The following is a 19,936-nucleotide window of genomic DNA, read 5'->3' as shown; positions in this document are numbered from 1 at the left end:
CTTCTTGGAAGAAATCTTTTACTCAATGTATCTAATTAATTTTTGCAAAAACTGATGCGCAGTGTTACTGACTGTAAAATACATAACTTTTACTAAAATGGCGACAGTTGTGCAATTTAATTATATCATCAGTAGATGGCAGTATCATACCAACCTTGTTTTTTCCTTGATAGTCACATTGAACTATATGAGGTGTGGGTGTGCCCGATTAATTGTCATTAGAACAACTGAAAGCTGGTTACAAATAAAACGTGTATAATGTGTTTTAACATTAAGGCTGGATTCACACGAGCATGGACGTATTTCGGCCGCAAGTCCCGGACCGAACACACTGCAGGGAGCCGGGTTCCTAGCATCATAGTTATGTACGATGCTAGGAGTCCCTGCCTCGCTGCAGGACAACTGTCCCGTACTGTAATCATATTTTCAGTACGGGACAGTAGTTCCATGGAGAGGCAGGGACTTCTAGCATCGTACCTAATGATGCTAGGAGCCCAGCTCCCTGCACTGTGTTCGGTCCGGGACTTGCGGCCGAAATACGTTCCGTCTTTTAGGGACCGAACATGCTCGTGTGAATCCTGCCTAAGACATAAGAAAAAGCTAGAGTGGTGGTCTCTAGACATATGCCTCTTTTAGCTTCCGCTCTGACAGACTTGGCATGACTAAGTATTATGGGGGGGGGGGTAAGCAACCTTTTTTGTATGGCATCATTAACAATGATGAAGTACTCTCTGTGCCACGCATAAAAGTTATAGATGACAAACTGTAACCACGTATGTGACATAAACCAATTAATCGTTTAATTAAACTTACATTTCAGTTTTGTCCCTGACTTTCTTTGCAAAGATTAACCATCTTGGTGTATGTGAGGCTACTGAACACAAGCAGGAGGGGGGTGCACATAGGAGAGGTTGCGACAACTGAATACCAGCAGGAGAAGGGGGTGCCCATAGGTGAGTTCACAGCTACTGAACACCAGCTTGGGGGTGCTGCACACTGGAGAGAGCGACAACCGAACACCAGCATTAGGAGGGGGTGCCCATAGAAGAGTTCACCGCTACTGAAGACCAGCTGGGCCCTGCACACTTGAGAGAGAGCGACTACTAAACACCAGCTTGGGGGAGGGGGGGGGGCACATAGGAGATACAACGGCTTCTAAACACCAGATTTGGGGTATGCACATAGGAGAGAGCATGGCTACTGAACTCCAGCATGGGGGGGTGCCTATGGGAGAGAGAGCTGCCGACGTTTGCTAACTTTTTCTTTTACAGAGCGGTTACTGAACCCCACCCTTGCGGCGCTGATCACCAGAACAGAGCGGTGCTGCATTATGCTGAACGCCAGGAGAGAGGGTAGTGCTGCATTGTGTGCTTGCCAAGTGTTAAGTGGCGACAAACCCACTGCTCTTTCCACCTGATGATCAGCGCCACCAAGTGCATAATGAAATGTCGCTCTCTCTCCCGAGCACACAGCGGCGTTGGGTACCGGAAAAGGGAAGTGTGCCAGCAAACAATGCCCCACGTGTCGGCTGTGGCACCGATGCCACATGTTGCTGACCCCTGATTGTAATACATGGTCACCTATTCATTTGTGAAATCTGCAAACAGGTGTGGGCGCTGCCGACTTTATCCTGCAAGAACAGACCATTGCCAAGGTCTTCAGCTGCCGGGCACATGGGGAACTGCGGACCGCCAAGGAAGCTTTTGTCTCACAACCTAAACTACACAACTGCTTTAATGTTATATACTAATGCAATATTTGGTTGTCAGCCTGATAAAGGGATGGGTCAATCAACTGATCAGCCCGCGTCTGGCTCCCTGCATCCCTGGCAAACAGCTGTTTCATGAGGAAACTTCAGCCAGCCAGGCGTTCCCTCTGCAGCACGCGCTGCAAGGGAAATGTAGAATTACATGGCGGCCATTCAAATGAAGGGCTGTCCTTGTATAACAAGGACAGCTCGAGTCCGCTAGATCAGGAGCTGCTTGTACAAAGTGACTCTGTTCTGGCTCATAGCGGAGGGGTCCCAAGTGGGGGACACCCCTCTATGATGTTCATATGCCCTAAAAAGTCCTATAGACACGGTTGTATTTGCTAGATAAACCCTTTTATTGGCTTAAAACTTGATTGTAGAATTGTCTTATCCACGATCCACAACCTTCTGGTAAAGTATAAAGTGAGCACTTTGGAGCCACTTTAGAAATTAGGAAAATACATAAAAAGCATTTCCATAGCATACGTTCAATCCCCTTAGTTTATCCTGTTTTGTCAAAGTGGTTTGAACTTCTACTCGGCTCTGACAACCAACATGACCCCCATTAGGCTGGATTCACACATGTAGTTTGTTGCAGTTCTTGATACAGTTTTTTTAAAGTCAGGTGTGGATACACAAAAGATGAGATGTGTTAGTCTTTCCTCTATACTTTTCATACTGTTTGTATCCACTCCTGTCTTTAGTTTAAAAACTGCATCAAAACTACATGTGTGAATTGAGCCTAACAGTATCCCCAGGGCTTGTTCCCCAGCTTTTCCTGATTACTAAAGCTCTGTTCACATGTCGCGCTTAAATTGCGTTCGTGTGAACACAGCTTTGACAAGTCCTCCTAGTAAAGTGCCTGTATAACTAAGCTGATTTACCATTAAAGGGTCAAAGCTGAGTGACCACTCATAAGAAAGCCGGGCTGGTGGCCATATTAATTCTCACCCAATCGATATTACTAAGAAATATCTGAATACAAATTGTAGTTGTATCAATTCTAAATCCACAGGGTATTCCATAGATCTAATAACGGTTGGATTCTTGGCCTATTCTCAGAGGGTGAAGGTTTGCGACCATTCTTGTTTGAAAAGAAAGTATAAAAAGTTACGGCAAACTGCTGAACGCCGTACAAGATTATCTTATCGGAAGCAAGAACATATTTGTATCTTACAATGAGGGAGGAACTCGGTAAGATTATCCTGTGGATTTCACAGAGGAACAGAACATGGCCTTGCTGGTGGTTGCTGAGTAGGATGTGAGCTGTCAAGCGCTCTTCTGCCTTTGAAAGATTCATTTGGGAATGAAGATGTCTCCTCCCTTCCGCGTGAGTGAAGAATCATCCGGTTATCAGTGGGAAGAGAGGCGTGTGTTTTTATAAAGCAAGTCCATGTCTCACATCTCCTCAGTGTTTCCTGTTTCCTGGACCAGGATGGTGGGAAAAGTTCTACCTCGCAACGCATACTAATCCTATTGTGAGACTATAGACGTGCTCGCCCCTGCAGCTAAATGTCTTGTATGTCTGCAGTCCTCTATGTTACTACTGTACCATTTGATGTCATAGAAGTGATGATGTAATTATGATGAGGTTTTATTTGTCTTGTATTCTGATTTATTCATTGGTGAGCACATCTGTACATTTGTTTAGCAACATATAAAAAAAATGTGGTATTTGAAGCGTAAGGCTGGATTCACACCTGCATTGGTGTGTTCCGTTGTTCTGCTCCGTCGGAGGATCAGAACAAGGGAATAACGGAACCAACGGTTCTATTGCACAACGGATACCAGTTCCTGATGGAACCCATTGACGTTAATGGGTTCCATCGGCTTTCCGTCGCAGTGTCTGGCATGCTGCGCTATTGTCTCTGTTAAACTCCGGCAAACCCTCCCGGATCTGCGATGGAGCCCCCTAACGGAGCCTCCAACGCAGATGTGAACGTAGCCTAAGTAACACAGAAATGTAGCAGTAAAGATGAAATAGAGATATCTAGTGCAAGCGTTCATTCTTAGAGTATATATATATATATAAAGGAAGGCAGCAGGAAAAAAGAATTGGGGGTAATTTTTCAAGATACAGTAAAATTCTATTGATCCAACACCACTTCGTCCTAAAATACTGTAAATCTGGCATGTGAATAAAAGCGCCATCCCTGACTAATGGGGAATTACTTGAAAATGTGACGCTGGCGAGTCGCAGGTTCATGGTGGGCAGCCAGCCAGTGATGAGTGGAGTCATAGGTATTCCTGTAGGCCTCAAGGGAACAGTATATTACACTTACATATACAACGTTGACCCATAACAATAAAACCACCTGCCTTATATCGTGGTGGTCCTCCTCATGCTGCCAACACAGTTCTGACCTGTCGAGGCATGGACTCCACAAGACCTCTGAAGGTGTCTTGTGGTATCTGGCATCAAGACATTAGCAGCAGATCATTTAAATCCTGTAAGTTGTAAAGTGGGGCCTCCATGGATTCATGCATTTTTACACATACTCTTGTCTCAAAGCAGCGCAGGTTGCTATTATGGGACACAGCTTAGGCATACAGCCTAGATGAGGGCGATGCGAAGTAGGCAACCACATAGGGCGCCATTGAGGCAGGGGGTGCAAATTAAGGAATAAAAATATAAAGCACAACTGCCTGCCTTTAAATTTCTTTCTACAGCCAATCGTACACAGCATGGAAGAGGCTTATAATGCTGTATGAAAAAAATATATATATAGATCTATACATACCGTTCAGCCATATTAGTAAAACCACCTGCCTAATATTGTGTATATGCATCTCGTGCTGCAAAAACAGCTCTGACCTCTGAAGGTGACCTTTGGTATCTAGCACTAAGACGCTAGCAGCAGATGCTTTAAGTCATGTAAATTGAGAGGTGGGCCTCCAAGGATCAAACTTGCTTTTCTAGATGATCCCACAGATTCTCGATTGGATTGAGATCTGGGGAATTTGGAGGCCAAGTCAACACCTTGAACTCTTTGTCATTTTCCTCAAAACATTCCTGAACAATTTTTGCAGTATGACAGGGCGCATTACCCTGCTGAAAGAGGCCACTGCCAATAAGGAGCACCGTTGCCATAAAGGGGTATACTTGGTTGGCAACAAGTAGGTGGTACATGTCAAAGTTACATCTATATGAATGCCAGCAACTTAAAGAGGCTCTGTCACCAGATTTAGCAACCCCTATCTGCTATTGCAGCAGATCGGCGCTGCAATGTAGATTACAGTAACGTTTTTATTTTTAAAAAACGAGCATTTTTGGCCAAGTTATGACCATTTTTGTAGTTATGCAAATGAGGCTTGCAAAAGTCCAAGTGGGTGTGTTTAAAAGTAAAAGTCCAAGTGGGCGTGTATTATGTGCGTACATCGGGGCGTTTTTAATACTTTTACTAGCTGGGCGCTCTGAAGAGAAGTAACATCCTCTTCTCTTCAGAACGCCCAGCTTCTGACAGTGCAGACCTGTGACGTCACTCACAGGTCCTGCATCGTGATGGCCACATCGGCACCAGAGGCTACAGTTGATTCTGCAGCAGCATCAGCGTTTGCAGGTAAGATCGACTTACCTGCAAACTCTGATGCTGCTGCAGAATCAACTGTAGCCTCTGGTGCCGATGTGGCCGTCACGATGCAGGACCTGTGAGTGACGTCACAGGTCTGCACTGTCAGAAGCTGGGCGTTGAGAAGAGGATGTTACTTCTCTTCAGAGCGCCCAGCTAGTAAAAGTATTAAAAACGCCCCGATGTACGCACATAATACACGCCCACTTGGACTTTTACTTTTAAACACACCCACTTGGACTTTTGCAAGCCTCATTTGCATAACTACAAAAATGGTCATAACTTGGCCAAAAATGCTCGTTTTTTAAAAATAAAAACGTTACTGTAATCTACATTGCAGCGCCTATCTGCTGCAATAGCAGATAGGGGTTGCAAAATCTGGTGACAGAGCCTCTTTAAGGTTTCGCAGCAGAATATTGCACAGAGCATCACACTGCCTCCACCGTCTTGCCTTATTCTCATAGAGCATCCTGGTGCCATCATTCTTCTGGTAATCGACGTACATGCACCCAGCCGTCCACATGATGTAAAAGAAAACGTGGTTTATCAGACCAGGCCACCTTTTTCCATTTCTCCATGACGCTGTTCTGATGCTCACGTGCCCATTGTAGGCGCCTTTGCTGGTGGACAGAGGTCAGCATGGACATTCTGACTGGTCTGTGGCTAATCAACGCGTATCAATAAGCCTTGGGCGCCCAGAAACCGGTCACTGGTTCCCTGGTTGTCCTTTCTTCAACCACTTTTAGTAGATACTAACCACTGCATATCGTTGACTTTTTGGAGAGGCTCTGACCAGGCGTCTAGCCATAAAAATGTGGCCCTTGTCAAAGTCTCAGATCCTTAAGTTTACCCATTTTTTCTTCTTCCAACACATCAACTTCAACAACTGACTTTATTTGCTGCCTAATATATCCAACCCCTTGACAGGCGCCGTTATAACGAGATGGTTTTAATGTTATGGTTGATTGGTATATACTGTATGATTGTAGACCCCATGACAGATCCTAGGTTACAATTATACAAAGTATACAGATTATGGATGTCTGAGCACATAGTCTAGGTTTCTGCACTCATATATGTGCACTTCCCTAGAGGCCCACTGGAATGGTTAAAATAACATTTTATGAACACTGGATACGCGTTCAGGACCTTCGTCTCGGCACACATCCAGTACCTTCCGGTAAGTATATGTATGTTAGTCAGTGGGTATGTATGTATAGGAGTATAGGATTACTTCCAACATCTAGAATTTATGGTAATCTAAAGGATGCCAAATTCTTATAATTTTACCGTACTCAATAAGTGGCCAGTGCACGTCAATTAAAAATACTTTTTAAGGCCATAGTCACACAAACGTATTTCTTGTCCATGTGTTATCCCTTAAAAAAACGGACAACATACTTACCATGCAATTCAATGGGTCTATTCACACGTCCCTTTTTTTTTTACGGAGTGCGTCTACGTTGCGAGAAACTTACAGCATGTCCTATTCTGGTCCATTTTTGCGGACCAGACACACTCATTTAAATCTATGGGCGCATGAAAAACAAACAGCACACGGGTGTCGTCTGTGTGCTGTCCATATTTCACTGATCAGTTGCTAAGAAACGCAGAGAAAAAAAGAAAAGTTCAACCAGGAAGTGCTTGCGGAGGATAAAAATGGACGAGAAAAATGGATTACACTCGGAAACCACACGGACACAACACGGACATTCATATGCATGAAAAACTGCCCTTTGGACACGCTTGTGTGAATAAGGCCTAAGTTTTCATGTTGTCAAGCTGCGATGGTACCTGCTTGTTTCCAGGCACAAATTCTCAATTAAATTGAGCATTGGTCTGGATTATAGGGGTTTTCCAGGGTATTACATTTATGGCCTAGTCTTAGGATAGGCCATCAATTCATGATCAGTGGAGGTTCCATCTATGGGAGCCCCACTGATCAGCAGGGTAAATCGGCAGCATTGCAGTACACGGCATAGCGACGTTCATATAAGTGTGGCTGTGCCTTTTACTGCAGCTCAGCTACTGTCAGCCCTTTTCACTTGAATGGGCTAAGCTGCAGTAACAAGCACGGGCAGATACTGCTGTTAAAAAGGCTGCTGCCCCTTGTTCTGCTCATCGTTTATTGCTGCCCCTTATTTTTCTAATCGTGAGGGTATCAGGGATGGGACCCCCACTGATCATGCATTGATGATTTATCTAAAGGATTTTGTATGGATTTATGCTTGGGAGACATTGTCTTGCTGGAAAATAAAAAATTCTCCCAAATTGCAGTTCTGTTGCGGACTGCAGCAGGATTTCCCTCTGCGATTTACTTGTATATTAATGCATTTAGAATTTTACAAGCCTTCCACACTGCATGATGTTGTGTGGTTTAGGAAACAACTTCCAATATGCCCAATTAGGACATGATGCTGCAACCATTAAATGATTTGTTTGGTTTAGGCAACTTCTTGCAAAATGCCCTATAAGGGGCATGTTGAAGTAGCAAAGCTGAGTCCTTTAAAAAAGTTTTTTCTGCTACGAAGGACCCAGCGTTAAAAATCACAGAACAGCCATTACTTTCACTGGGACAAAGTGTAATGCTTCTTTACACGCTACAACATCACAGCAGGGGAAAGGAGCATTCAGCTGGGCTTTCCCCTGCCAATAACAGCTGATCACGGACTGTCCCAGCAATAAAATCCTGCTTATCAGCTAGTCCTTGAGGAACCATTGAAAAGATAAAGGGGCAGAATTACTAAGGGTTCCCATACACGGCCCGACGTGGGCCGTGTAAACGAGCGGCGATCAACGAGAAAGCTCGTTGATAGGTGCTCGTTTGCTCCTTTCACAAGGAGCTATGTATGGGGACGAGCGCTCCTTACAATGATCTCTCGTCCCCATACATGACCATCATGTCAGCATCACGTCTCCCTGTTTACACAGAACGATGTGCCGACAACGATAATATTTTCGGCTGCATAAACGATACACAATGCTCATTCATCGGCTGATCGTTGCCTGTTTACACACGGCATTGTTCTGTGAACACTCATTGGCCCATGTAAAAGGGCCTTTAGACTGGGTCTTCATTCCCTCTTAACGCCTCTTAATAAATTTGTTGCATCTTCACTGTCCATGTGACGCAGAGAGAAATCTATCACAGCTAGGAGCTGGCGTAGTTTTCCTCTATAATATACGCGTTTCTGGTGTAAATTTTAGTAAATGCGTCTTGCTGCGGTGGCCATGCCCCACATTGTTTCTAGAGAAGTGCCATGAGCAGCGAAAAAAGGCACAAAAGTCACACATTCTCCTGCAAATTGGGACTTTTGTGCCAATTGCGACTTTTCTACACCAGAAAACTGACATCGAAAAGTTAATAAATTCTCCCCAAACAGTTGCCCATAATAAACTACCACTTTAAATCCTTTCTAATTCAATCCTGTGACTTTTATAGGCACTCTAATATATTCATTTTCTATTGACTCAAATGTCCAGCTCACATGCACCTTATTTTCTATAGGATGGACTTTGATGATGAAGATGGGGAAGGACCCAGTAAATTTTCAAGGTTGGTGATTATTATATCCTTGTTTAGTTTGTCTCTATAAAAGTTTCTTTTTTTTTTTACTTTATTTTAATATTTGCTTTCTGTAGGTATGGTTACAAGTTGCGGACGCTCAGCGATAAGGTAGGAGATTGCTGCTGATGCTTGTGGATTCCATGGGTTTATAATCATTTCTAAGAGAAGCGCTACACTGGACTGAGGCCTACTACTTAAAGGGGTTTTCCAGCTTCTGACAACTGATGACCTATCCACCGGATAGGTCATCAGTACATGATCTGTGGGGGTCCGACACCCGGGCCCCGCACAGATCAGCTGGTCCGGTGCAGCTCTGCTCCTATTCAAGTGAATAGAAGCGGACCTGCAGTTCTGCAGCACGGCCGCTATGCTATGTACGGAGCCAACTGCTTCTGGGCTTCGTACATATCATTATGTGCCACAACATCCGGTGCCCACAGGCCACCGGAGCGGCTTATCGGTGCGAGGTCCGGGTGTCGGACCCGCACCGATGACATACTGATGACCTATCCGGTGGACAGATCATCAGTTGTCAGAAGGTGGACATCCCCTTTAAGGTTGGATAAAAATCCTATGTCTTTTATTGACATTAGGTGCTAGGTGTCTCCAGTTGCAGACATCTGTATTGCAGCGTTGTTTTCTGACTCCTACTCCAAAGCTTGTTATGCCTCCTAGTGCATTTTATGTACACATAGATATAGATGCCATGGCCGAATGTTCATTTATGCTGCAGTCAAACTATTGCATCAAATTCAGAAGCATCTGGCCAACCTGTCCCACAAAGTGTCCCCTTTTATTAGTGTAAACACCTATTAGTGCTCAAACCCCATAGTTGAGAATAATATAAATTCTGCCAATCATAGCTATTCGGGCTCTTTGATGGGTTTTCAGTTATTGGGTTCTTACACCTGTATTTCATAGGGGTACTTTGCAGTAGCTAAGAGTCCATTTACACATTAACATAAATTTGTAAAAACGAGTGCCGATCGTCGATATAGCGAGTCGTTAATGTTAGAAAGACATGTAACAATAATCATACGTTTTAATGTTAATTCCATCGCTTTTGAGATCGCTTGCCTTTCCGGCCAACAATTCCACATCTCCTGTCTTGTATGCTAATCAATTTCAGATGCCAGTTTTCACAAGGGCATGTACCGCCGACAAAAGATTATTTTTAGGCCATTCTAAAAGATTGGGTCAACGGCAAACAAGCAATCTCTCGCTGATCGTGCAATCGCTGCATGTTTACACTGGACAATGATTGTAAACTTTTACTCGATACTATGAATTTTTTTACACGATAATCACCCCATATAAAAGGTCCGTAAACGGTATGTAGACCGTTGAATATTCTTTTTTTTTTTTTTTTATTAAATCAATTTTTGGGGGGGATTTTAAGCACTTTTTAAATTGACTTTTATAAAACATTTGTATTTTACTTCTTACAATACAGCTTTTCAGTATTCTGTATAAATAGAAACGGTGTCGTTCTCTCTCAGCCGATTCCGTCAGTTCAGCTATCAACCTAATATCCACTACATCAAAGTTGATTCAAAGGTGTTATATAGCCTTTGTTTTTTTACTAACTAAAGGTGCAAATATATTTATCTTCCAATTTAATTTATCCTTGTAGTAAGAAAGTAAGTCAGTCAGCACTGAGGTAGAGCTACACCGTGCACGTGACCATCAGGGATGCCACATAATCCCAAAAAGATCTCAGCATCACAAGAAATGGCTGTTTATTCACAACTTTGCTTCTAGATTTGCATTTATGGATTTTTGGCATGCTATGACTTTTTGGGATTTTATATTACCCTTGAGTTTCTGTATCTGTGATTTGTGCAAAGTGGTTACAACTGGAATGTGAAGATCCAGTAGAAGGCTTGTCTTGTAGGAGTTGGATTCCAAGGCCGCCATCATATATTGCTGTGCATCTCCCCGCTGCTATCAGCGTCCATGTCCTGCCCTGCATTCCACTGTCAGGAAAGCATTCAACATACTGATGTTCTGCAGGTCTTTACACAGTGGCAAATCTACAGTAGGAGCCTTCTGCACACATGAGGCCTCCATTAATGAGAAGATTACTCATCCTGTAATCTGCGCTATGCACAGTGTATCTTTATTTCATATAACGGCACCATGGGGTTCAGCGATGTGACATTATTCAGCATATATCTTTAGCACTAAGTCTCAGCTGGCAGTCATTTCCATTTCTACTGAGTGACTTGATATATTAGAATCCAGATATTTAAACATCTTTCATAGTAGGTCCACCATAAATGTAAGCTGAGGCTTTCACCAGCTTGAAATCTAGAAACTCTTAGGTTGCCTTCAGATGTTTTGTGCCAAAAATGGCATTGAATCCTTTCACAACAAAGGGTTCCATGCCATGTTCTGACAGGATCACTTCTGAATGTGTCCTTAGTTGGTATCACACGACCATTATATTGTAGGTTTACATATTAGGGTCTGCAATACACAGACCCCAAAGAGGTTGTACTGAACAGGGCGATGATTACCAGATGATATAGGACTGAGGGTGTCCTTATGTTGCGGTCGTAATACAGACCCTAAAATACAGCTGTAATACAGCTACTTGATACCGGCATCGTCAAGTTTCATTTTACTGTGAAAAGCATCTTGATATTCAGTCATGGATTATATTTCTGGTGATAAGGTATTGTAGTTCTTATTTTAGTGCCCAGGACCTTTGAAGTATTAAGCAATCTCCTACCTACACTAAGAATCTACTCTTCTTCCAGAGCCCGTATCACAAGAAAATACTGGAATAAACTTTTATCCGTTAGTTTATACACAAACATTCATTTTTCTTTCGTCAAAGTTATATAACAAACCTCCAATCATATGCCACCCCCTGCAATGACACAAACAAATGAACAAAAAACACTGTCAAACGAACATTTGTAAGAATAATTGCCGGGCATACACGCAAAACAGTTCAGCGATCAACAATAAAAAGATGATGTATTCTTGGTGAAAATTCATTGGCCGCATATAAACAAATATCGTTCTAGTTTGTGTGATGTGATTGAATTATAACATGCAAATGTCTTTTCTCCGACTTGTTCTGTACTGTATCACGACTACAATCGAATATGCAAAGTAAGTAATTTTCATAGTACGATAGTAAAGGAGTAAACATCTATTTTACAGTCATAAACTTTTTTTAAGCCAATTACCAGTATTAAAATATTTTGTAAATGGGTCTTAAATTAAAGAGGACCAGTCTGCTCTCCTGACATGTCTTTTTTAGTATATACTTGTATTCCCCATTAAATAATCATTCTAGAGCATCTTTTCTTAGAACTCAGCATTGTGCCAGTCCTGTTATTCTTCCTGAAAATGTATGAATAAATTTACAACTGGGTGTTACCATTTTCCATTGTCAATACGTGGTGTCCCAGACTGACAATGTCCAATCTGCACTGACGGAGTCAGATGTGTAGGGATACGCTTCATCGACAAGGAGAATAGTAACACCCAGTGTCGATTCGTTCATACGTTTCCAGGAGAATTAACAGAATGCAGAATTCCAAAAGATGCTCCAGAACTCTTATTTCATTTACTAAAACAGGCGTTCTAGTAGAGCTGACAGGTACACTTTAACTAAGTATCTACCGGGAAAAAAAAAATCACCAGTAAATAGATATAATATATAAGTTGTGTTCTGCCCTCAAGGTATTAAAATCCTGTTCAGCCTTAGTTATAACTGTGTGTTTTCTCTAAGCGACAACAGGACATGGCAGCCATTACAGCTCCTATGGGGGTTGTCACCTATTTTCTCCAGATTCCTGGAAGGATAAATCTGCCTTGTAAGGCCCCATGCACACGGCCATAATTTTGATCCGCAATTACGGTCCGGCTCAAAGTACGGACCCATTCATTTCCATTGCCCACAGACGTTTTCCTATGTATTTACGGGAAGTTGTCCAGACCGTAGAAAGGCTATGCAAAAAATAGGACATGTCCTATTTTTTTATTTTACGAACCGTGCTCCCATACTTTATGATAGGAGCACGGCCCGGAAATGCGGGTGACTGTCCGCGGCCGTCAGTTCCTTTAATGATGCAGGGGGCCTTGCATTGATGTTTTGCATGCTCCTATTTTGTTGCATTGCTTGTCAGATTAGCCATTCAGGATCCTTCCAAAAATAGTTGACAACCCCTATAGGAGCCACAATGGCAGCTAATTCCTGTTGTCACCTTTGGAAAACACAGAGAGGAGAAACCATCAAAAATAAATAATAACTGAACAGAATTTTAAGAAACTTGAGGGAAAAGAACTCAAGGGTTTATTATATATTATATATATTTACTGGTGACTTTGGTGACGATGTTATGTCATTTTTTTCTCAATGTTTGTTTCCTGTTTCATGAATTTATATGTGGTCTGTTTGGTTGGTGTGTTATATTATTATGTACAGAACCAGTTTACTGTGTAAGTACCATTGGAGGGGTCATATTAACATATACTGGAGGTCATGTGTACAATGTATAAAGACCAGTGCAAATAAGCAAAGTGGTGTTGCCCATAGCAACCAGTGAAAAACTTTTTGTCATTTTGTAAGCCAAGTTTATAAAATGTAATCATCTGGTTGCTATGGGCAACACCATTTTCTCATTATACACTGGCATTTATACATGGCTACCACTGTGTCGTGCTAAAAAGGTACAGAGCACAGGAATAACTATTAAATGGTACGCATTAAAAAAAAAGTCGCCAGTGTTTTTTCAGCTGACAGGCCAAAACGTATCACTTAACATCAAATGGGAAATGAAAATTGAATTTGTTTTTATTTGGTCTTGGTTGCTCCTCGTTCTAGGAAACATGGCCATTATTGCAATGAACAGCTCATAATCGTAGTAGTGATTACACAGACGCTGCTTGCCGCCAACAGGGCCCATAGGTTCTTCCATGGCATTGATTTGCAAGCCTCCTGAAAACAGAATTCTCAGCACCAGGGCTGTGCTTTGACCTTTTAACTTTCCATTGTAGTTAAAGGGGGTTGAAATTATGCTTATTCATTGTATACCGAAAAAAAATGCACATTTCTAAAGTTTGTGTGTAGGAGTTCCTCATTTTATGCAAGATCTCTGCTTGCTGTCAGTGAATGAGAGCATCCTTGCTTACATTCAGGGACTAAAAACCTGTCCTAATACCATGCTGCTCACATAGGTGCCCTGTTTGTTACGAGTAAGGGTTTTGATAAAATGAGCAATGCCTAAGGAAAAGCAGCAATTTATCAGGACAGGTTTTCATCCTTAAAGGGTATGTTCACACGGAGTGTTTTCAGGCGTATTTCGGGGAGTTTACGTCTCAAAAGCACTTGAAAAAACGGAAGCAGAACGCCTCCAAGCATCTGCCCATTGATTTCAATGGTAAATAAGGGGTTCTGTTCTGACGGGGCGTTTTTTTTACGCCTCGTTTTCCAAAAACAGCACGTAAAAAGACGGCCGCGAAAAAAAAGTGCAGGTCACTTCTTGGGACGTTTTTGGAGCTGTTTTTCATTGACTCTATAGAAAAAAACGCTCCAAAAACGGTCGTAAAAAACACGAGTTTGAATAAAAAAACGGCTGAAAATAAGGAGCTGTTTTCCCTTGACATGCACTTCTTTTTCGGGGGCGTTTTTTTACGCGGCCGTTTTGAAAAACAGTACGCCGTTTTTCCCATTGTAATCAATGGGCAGATGTTTGGAGGCGTTCTGCTTCCGACTTTTCGGACGTTTACGGCCCGAAAAACGTCCAAAAATAAGCAGTGTGAACATAGCCTTAGTGTTAGCAAGAATGTGCTTAGTTTTTGACAGCAAGCAATGATCTTGAAAATGGTGAGAAATGTATTCGTACAAATTAAACTGGATATTAATATAGCTTTTTGTTATACGATGAATAAGCTTAGTTTATACAAAACCAGAAACGCCTGTAACTTTGATTTACACAAATGGGTGACTGTCAGTGCATCCTACAGTTGAAACCCAGCAGCAAAGTCCATTAAGTAATCAGCTTATCTAACTTTGAACCAAAGCCTGAAATGAGAAAAAAAATCAGATGTTGGAGTATAATATTACCAAGCAAAGGAGAACCAAATCAATACCAAGACCTGATGCCAATGAGAAAGTGTGGAAAGTAATTTGGAAGCTGAACAGACACTGACAGGCTCTTGTGTACACACATCATCTCCAGTCCCTCACACGTGTGTGTTCGTTGGGTTGCGGGGACCGTGTCCCTGGACGGCTCTGCTTGGTGCTGATTCTTATACTCTTCCGTTTTTTTCTCCTGCTCTGATTCTGCTTCCAGAGAGAATCACAGTGAAATTGAAAGACGTCGGAGGAATAAGATGACACAGTACATCACAGAGCTGTCCGACATGGTTCCCACCTGCAGTGCCCTCGCACGCAAACCTGACAAGCTCACCATCCTGCGCATGGCTGTGTCCCACATGAAATCCATGAGAGGGACAGGAAATAAATCTACGGACGGAGCATATAAACCCTCCTTCTTAACAGAACAGGTGCTGCTGCTCTGCAAGCCATCAGAAATCTATACCATTCTCACTAGTCATCCCTTCTAATGTGTAGAGTAAATAAAGCATGAAGACGATAGCCGTAATACAGCAGCTAAATGTATGAAATATGTCAATATATAATTACTGTCATATTGTACTATTTATATCTACTATACAATTGTTTTAACTGCTCTCCTATATGTTCCCTTAATCGACTGTTTTTCCAGTTTTCCAGTAAGTAAGAACCAATTACTGTATTTCACTGTCATTTTACTCATATTTAGCAGAGTTTCTTTTGACATATTTCTATGATTGTTTACTACAAGTTCCATATTTAGTTATTCTTAGTTACATGGTGTACACATCTCACTTGTAGGTTTTTATGAATGGAGATGACCCAGCACAGCAATGATCATTACTCGTAAGGCCCTTTTACACCGGCCGATAAGCGGCCGGTGCAACGAGCGCCGATCCACGAGACATCGTTGATCGGCGCTCGTTTGCTCCTGCCTCACTGAGCTATGGATCGCTCGTCTCCATACATTACTATCATGTCGGCAGCGCGTCTCTATTTACGCAGGGAGATTTGCTGCAGACAACAATAATATTTCACTTTTTTGAAACGGTACGACCAGCAAATGATCGAGCGTTTCCCTGTTTACACTGGGCAATTATCGGCAACGATATCCGGCCATAGACATTGGCTGATAATAATCTATATACGTGATCGTTATAAGATCTCCTGTGTCAGCTGGTTGCCTTCATACTGCAGTACACCGCAATATCCAACTGTTTTCCAGCCTGTATCTATGTAGGGCTACATTCTGGATGCCATATTATAGCTCTGTGTGAGAACTATATATAAGGCTCCAAAAGGATGATGGATCTCCTTACTGGAGTACAGAAGCAAAAATGACAAAAAGCTTTACTGGTTTTCCAGGATCCTGTTTAGACATAGGCTAGAGCTGCACTAGCTTTTCCCCATTTACTTATATTTATTATTCACTATTTCCATTCACTATTGCATGTTGCACCAAAATGACCTTAAAGGTGCAACTTCTGCTCATCCAATAGTTGCAGAAACATTAAATTATAGAAATAGTGCTGCTCTATTCATTCCTATGAATGTCTCTGTTCCATAACTCCAATATTATACAAAAGTTGTGCAACTAAAGTTGTTGTGTAGCCCTAGGGTAACACAATGCTATAATGTGTCAGTGTGAATATAGCCTAAACTTACACACAAGGACAATGCAATTGTCAATGAACAAATGGGTGAATTTATACGGTGTATAATGGACTTGCTTCCTTTTATAAGGAGTGATACAATAATAGAACATGGCAGCAACTGGTTCTACTTTTTGCCCTGCAAGTCTCGACAGCATACAAGCCACCGTTTACAGCAAACTGTCCGGCGGACACAGGCTGTCATGAAACAGCTTGTGCCTGCTAAAGGCTGCAGGGAAGCCGTGGCCATGCTTCATCTACATTTATTTCATATATACATGTAGATGTAAGTTATTCCAGATTCTGAATTATCCAGGGCAAAGATATGTATCAGCACTGGGTGCTGTTCACCTAGTAATCTACATCATCAAATCCCCAATTCTCCTAGGCTCTGTTCACACTAGCGTTTAAAGCCTTCATCGGGGGTCTATTGGTGTTTCCGTCACTTTTGTCAGCAAGAGAAGTACAGCATGCAGCGCTATTCTTGCCATAAAAAATAATGGAATCCCAGGGTCAATGAGCTCCGTCATGGCTGTTTGGATCCAGAAGCCATGACGCTTGTGTAAACAGCCTTATATAATGATGTGGACATAAACTAGTGTACACACTTAAGAAAAAGAGGTTCATTGTTAACACAGTTTTTGAAAAATGATTTAGTAAACGGTCTTCAAGATTGACTCAATATTAAAGGTTTGTTAAAGAGGCTCTGTCACCACATTATAAGTGCCCTGTCTCCTACATAAGGAGATCGGCGCTGTAATGTAGGTGACAGCAGTGCTTTTTATTTAGGAAAACAATCTATTTTTACCACGTTATTAGCGATTTTAGCTTTGTTAATGACTTTCTTAATGGACAACTGGGCGTGTTTTTACTTTAGACCAAATGGGCGTTGTACAGAAGAGTGTATGAGGCTAACCAATCAGTGACCAATCAGCGTCATGCAGTTCTCTCCATTCATTTCCTTAGCGCATAGGGACCCTGTCTTATACTGACACATTAACATTACTGAAGTGTTTAGACAGTAAATAGACATTCCTTCCAGCCAGGACGTGATGTCTATTCACAATCCCGACATTTCGGTAATGTTTCTGTGGTATTTACAGCAGAGCAAAGCATAATCTCGCTGTAACCTGTCATTTACAGCGTGATCTCGCGAGATTACGCTTTTCTCTGCTGTAAGTACCACACAAACGTTACTGAAGTGTCGGGATTGGGAATAGACATCCCGTCCCGGCTGGAAGGAATGTCTATTCACTGTCTAAACACTTCAGTAACATTAATGTGTCAGTATAAGACAGCACATAGCGAACAACGCCGTGTCACTATGCGCTGAGTAAATGAATGGAGAGAAGTGTATGACGCTGATTGGTCAGCGTCATACTCTTCTCTCCACAACGCCCACTCGGTCTAAAGTAAAAACACGGCCAGTTGGGCATTAAGAAAGTAATTAGCATAAAGCTAAAATCGCTAATAACGTGGTAAAAATAAATTGTTTTTCTAAATAAAAAGCACTGCTGTCACCTACATTATAGCGCCTTATGTAGGAGACAGGGCACTTATAATGTGGTGACAGAGTCTCTTTAACTATTGTAAACAGCCACTATGGTCCTTTATCGTTTCTTTATTTCTCTTCTTGCCAGGAGTTGAAGCATCTTATACTGGAAGCTGCAGATGGATTTCTGTTTGTTGTGGCATCAGAAACTGGACGAGTGATCTACGTTTCTGACTCTGTCACTCCGGTACTGAACCAGCCCCAGTCAGATTGGTTTGGAAGTACTTTGTATGAGCAGACACATCCTGATGACATTGAGAAGCTCCGAGAGCAGTTGTGCACTTCAGAGAACTCCATGACAGGTTGGTTCTGTTGGCAAAACATGGATATAATGCTTGATGTTGGTCCATTAATAAATGGTAATTATAAACTCATAAAATATCCATAACCATTTCTCTTCCTTCCACTGATGCTTAGTTATATAATCTAACTAAATACATACAACATCCAAACTGGTAATACTATGAAATCTATGAATATACAAGCACATGTTTACTGTAAGATTTAGTTTAGCGTAAATGGGGGTACATATTTTAAATCAATACGTAAGTAGTGGATATATACTGTACTAAATAAGCAATTGACAATGGTGGGTATAATCACAGACTTCATCACATCCATAGTTTATACAACAAACCCACATTTGCAGGTCTGCCTTAGAGACTGGTGCTGGAAAATACGCAGCAGAATACAGTAGCAGCAAAGTGGGTGCGATTTAACAAATCTCATCCACATGCGGCGTAAAATTTCCAGCCAGAAATTGACCTGCGGTGCATATTTTTCATACCGCAGCACGTCAATTCCAGCTGCGGAAAGTGGACTGAATTGCTGCATTTTTCAGAGATGTCACCATCTCCCAACATTGAGAGAAACGCACCATTTTCTGCAGTAAAAGACGCAGGAAATGGAAATGCGGTTTTTCCACAGCAGAAATCCTGCTAGTTTCTGCTGAATTGCTGCAGAAATTTTCTGCAGCAATTTCATTACATTTGGACAATCCCTTATAGGTAAACTGCAGAAGACACTACTTTTTGAACAATTTATTACTTGAGTTACTGGTTTCCTAATTGGATTTGTAATTTGAATGTGGACAATTACATTTTTTTCAAAATTTAGGTAGAATTCTTACTTTTTGTAGCCCTTCGTAGGCACCATTAGGGTTGGGCAATTAATAAAAAAAAACTAAATTCAGCGCGATTAACTGATGTCATCTTACGCATTTTGTTTTTTAATTGTTTTTTTCCTGGTTTAAACTATATATGCATCTTCAGGACGCAGATACAGTTGAATCTAATAGCAGAGCAGGGGACCATAAGGTCCCTGCTCTACCGTTCACTATGTATCGCTGGATGCGAGGCAATGACATCATCGTGCTGTCTGCACTGCACAGACCGGAGGAGCAGAGGGATCTTCTCCACTCGTCGTTGGAACGGGGTTAGGTGAGTCTATATATTATTATTTTTATCATCAGGCACTATTGGGGCTAGTGTGGGGGCGTTATGCAGCATGGGGGCAGCTATGGGGAATTATACTGTGAGGGGGAAACTATGGAGGACTTTATACTGTGTGGAGGGCAGCTATAGGGGGCATTATACTGTATGAGGTCAGCTATAGGGGCATTATACTGTGGATGGCAGTTATAGGGGCATTATTCTGTGTGGAGGGCAGCTATAGGGGGCATTATACTCTATGAGGTCAGCTATAGGGGCATTATACTGTGGATGGCAGTTATAGGGGCATTATTCTGT

At 42.0% G+C, this 19,936-nt stretch overlaps 1 protein-coding gene across 7 annotated transcripts in view; it reads left to right on the top strand.

Annotated features, from left to right (window-relative positions):
• ARNT2 (aryl hydrocarbon receptor nuclear translocator 2) overlaps positions 1-19,936 on the top strand; it is a 100,699-nt gene that overhangs the window by 33,684 nt on the left and 47,079 nt on the right. For 6 of the 7 annotated variants that reach the window (XM_075858157.1, XM_075858156.1, XM_075858161.1 and 3 more), the window contains 3 exons: positions 8,828-8,875; positions 15,202-15,415; positions 18,277-18,490. In XM_075858157.1, the coding sequence (XP_075714272.1) occupies positions 8,828-8,875; positions 15,202-15,415; positions 18,277-18,490 (476 nt within the window). The remainder of the gene's footprint in view (positions 1-8,827; positions 8,876-15,201; positions 15,416-18,276; positions 18,491-19,936) is intronic. The other variant, XM_075858159.1, reaches the window with a different exon arrangement.

The sequence above is a fragment of the Rhinoderma darwinii genome, chromosome 3 (genome assembly GCF_050947455.1).
Source record: "Rhinoderma darwinii isolate aRhiDar2 chromosome 3, aRhiDar2.hap1, whole genome shotgun sequence".
NCBI classification, from domain to species: domain Eukaryota; kingdom Metazoa; phylum Chordata; class Amphibia; order Anura; family Rhinodermatidae; genus Rhinoderma; species Rhinoderma darwinii.
The sequence above is the reverse complement of the archived record's forward strand: the minus strand, read 5'-3'. Positions and strand labels throughout refer to the sequence as shown.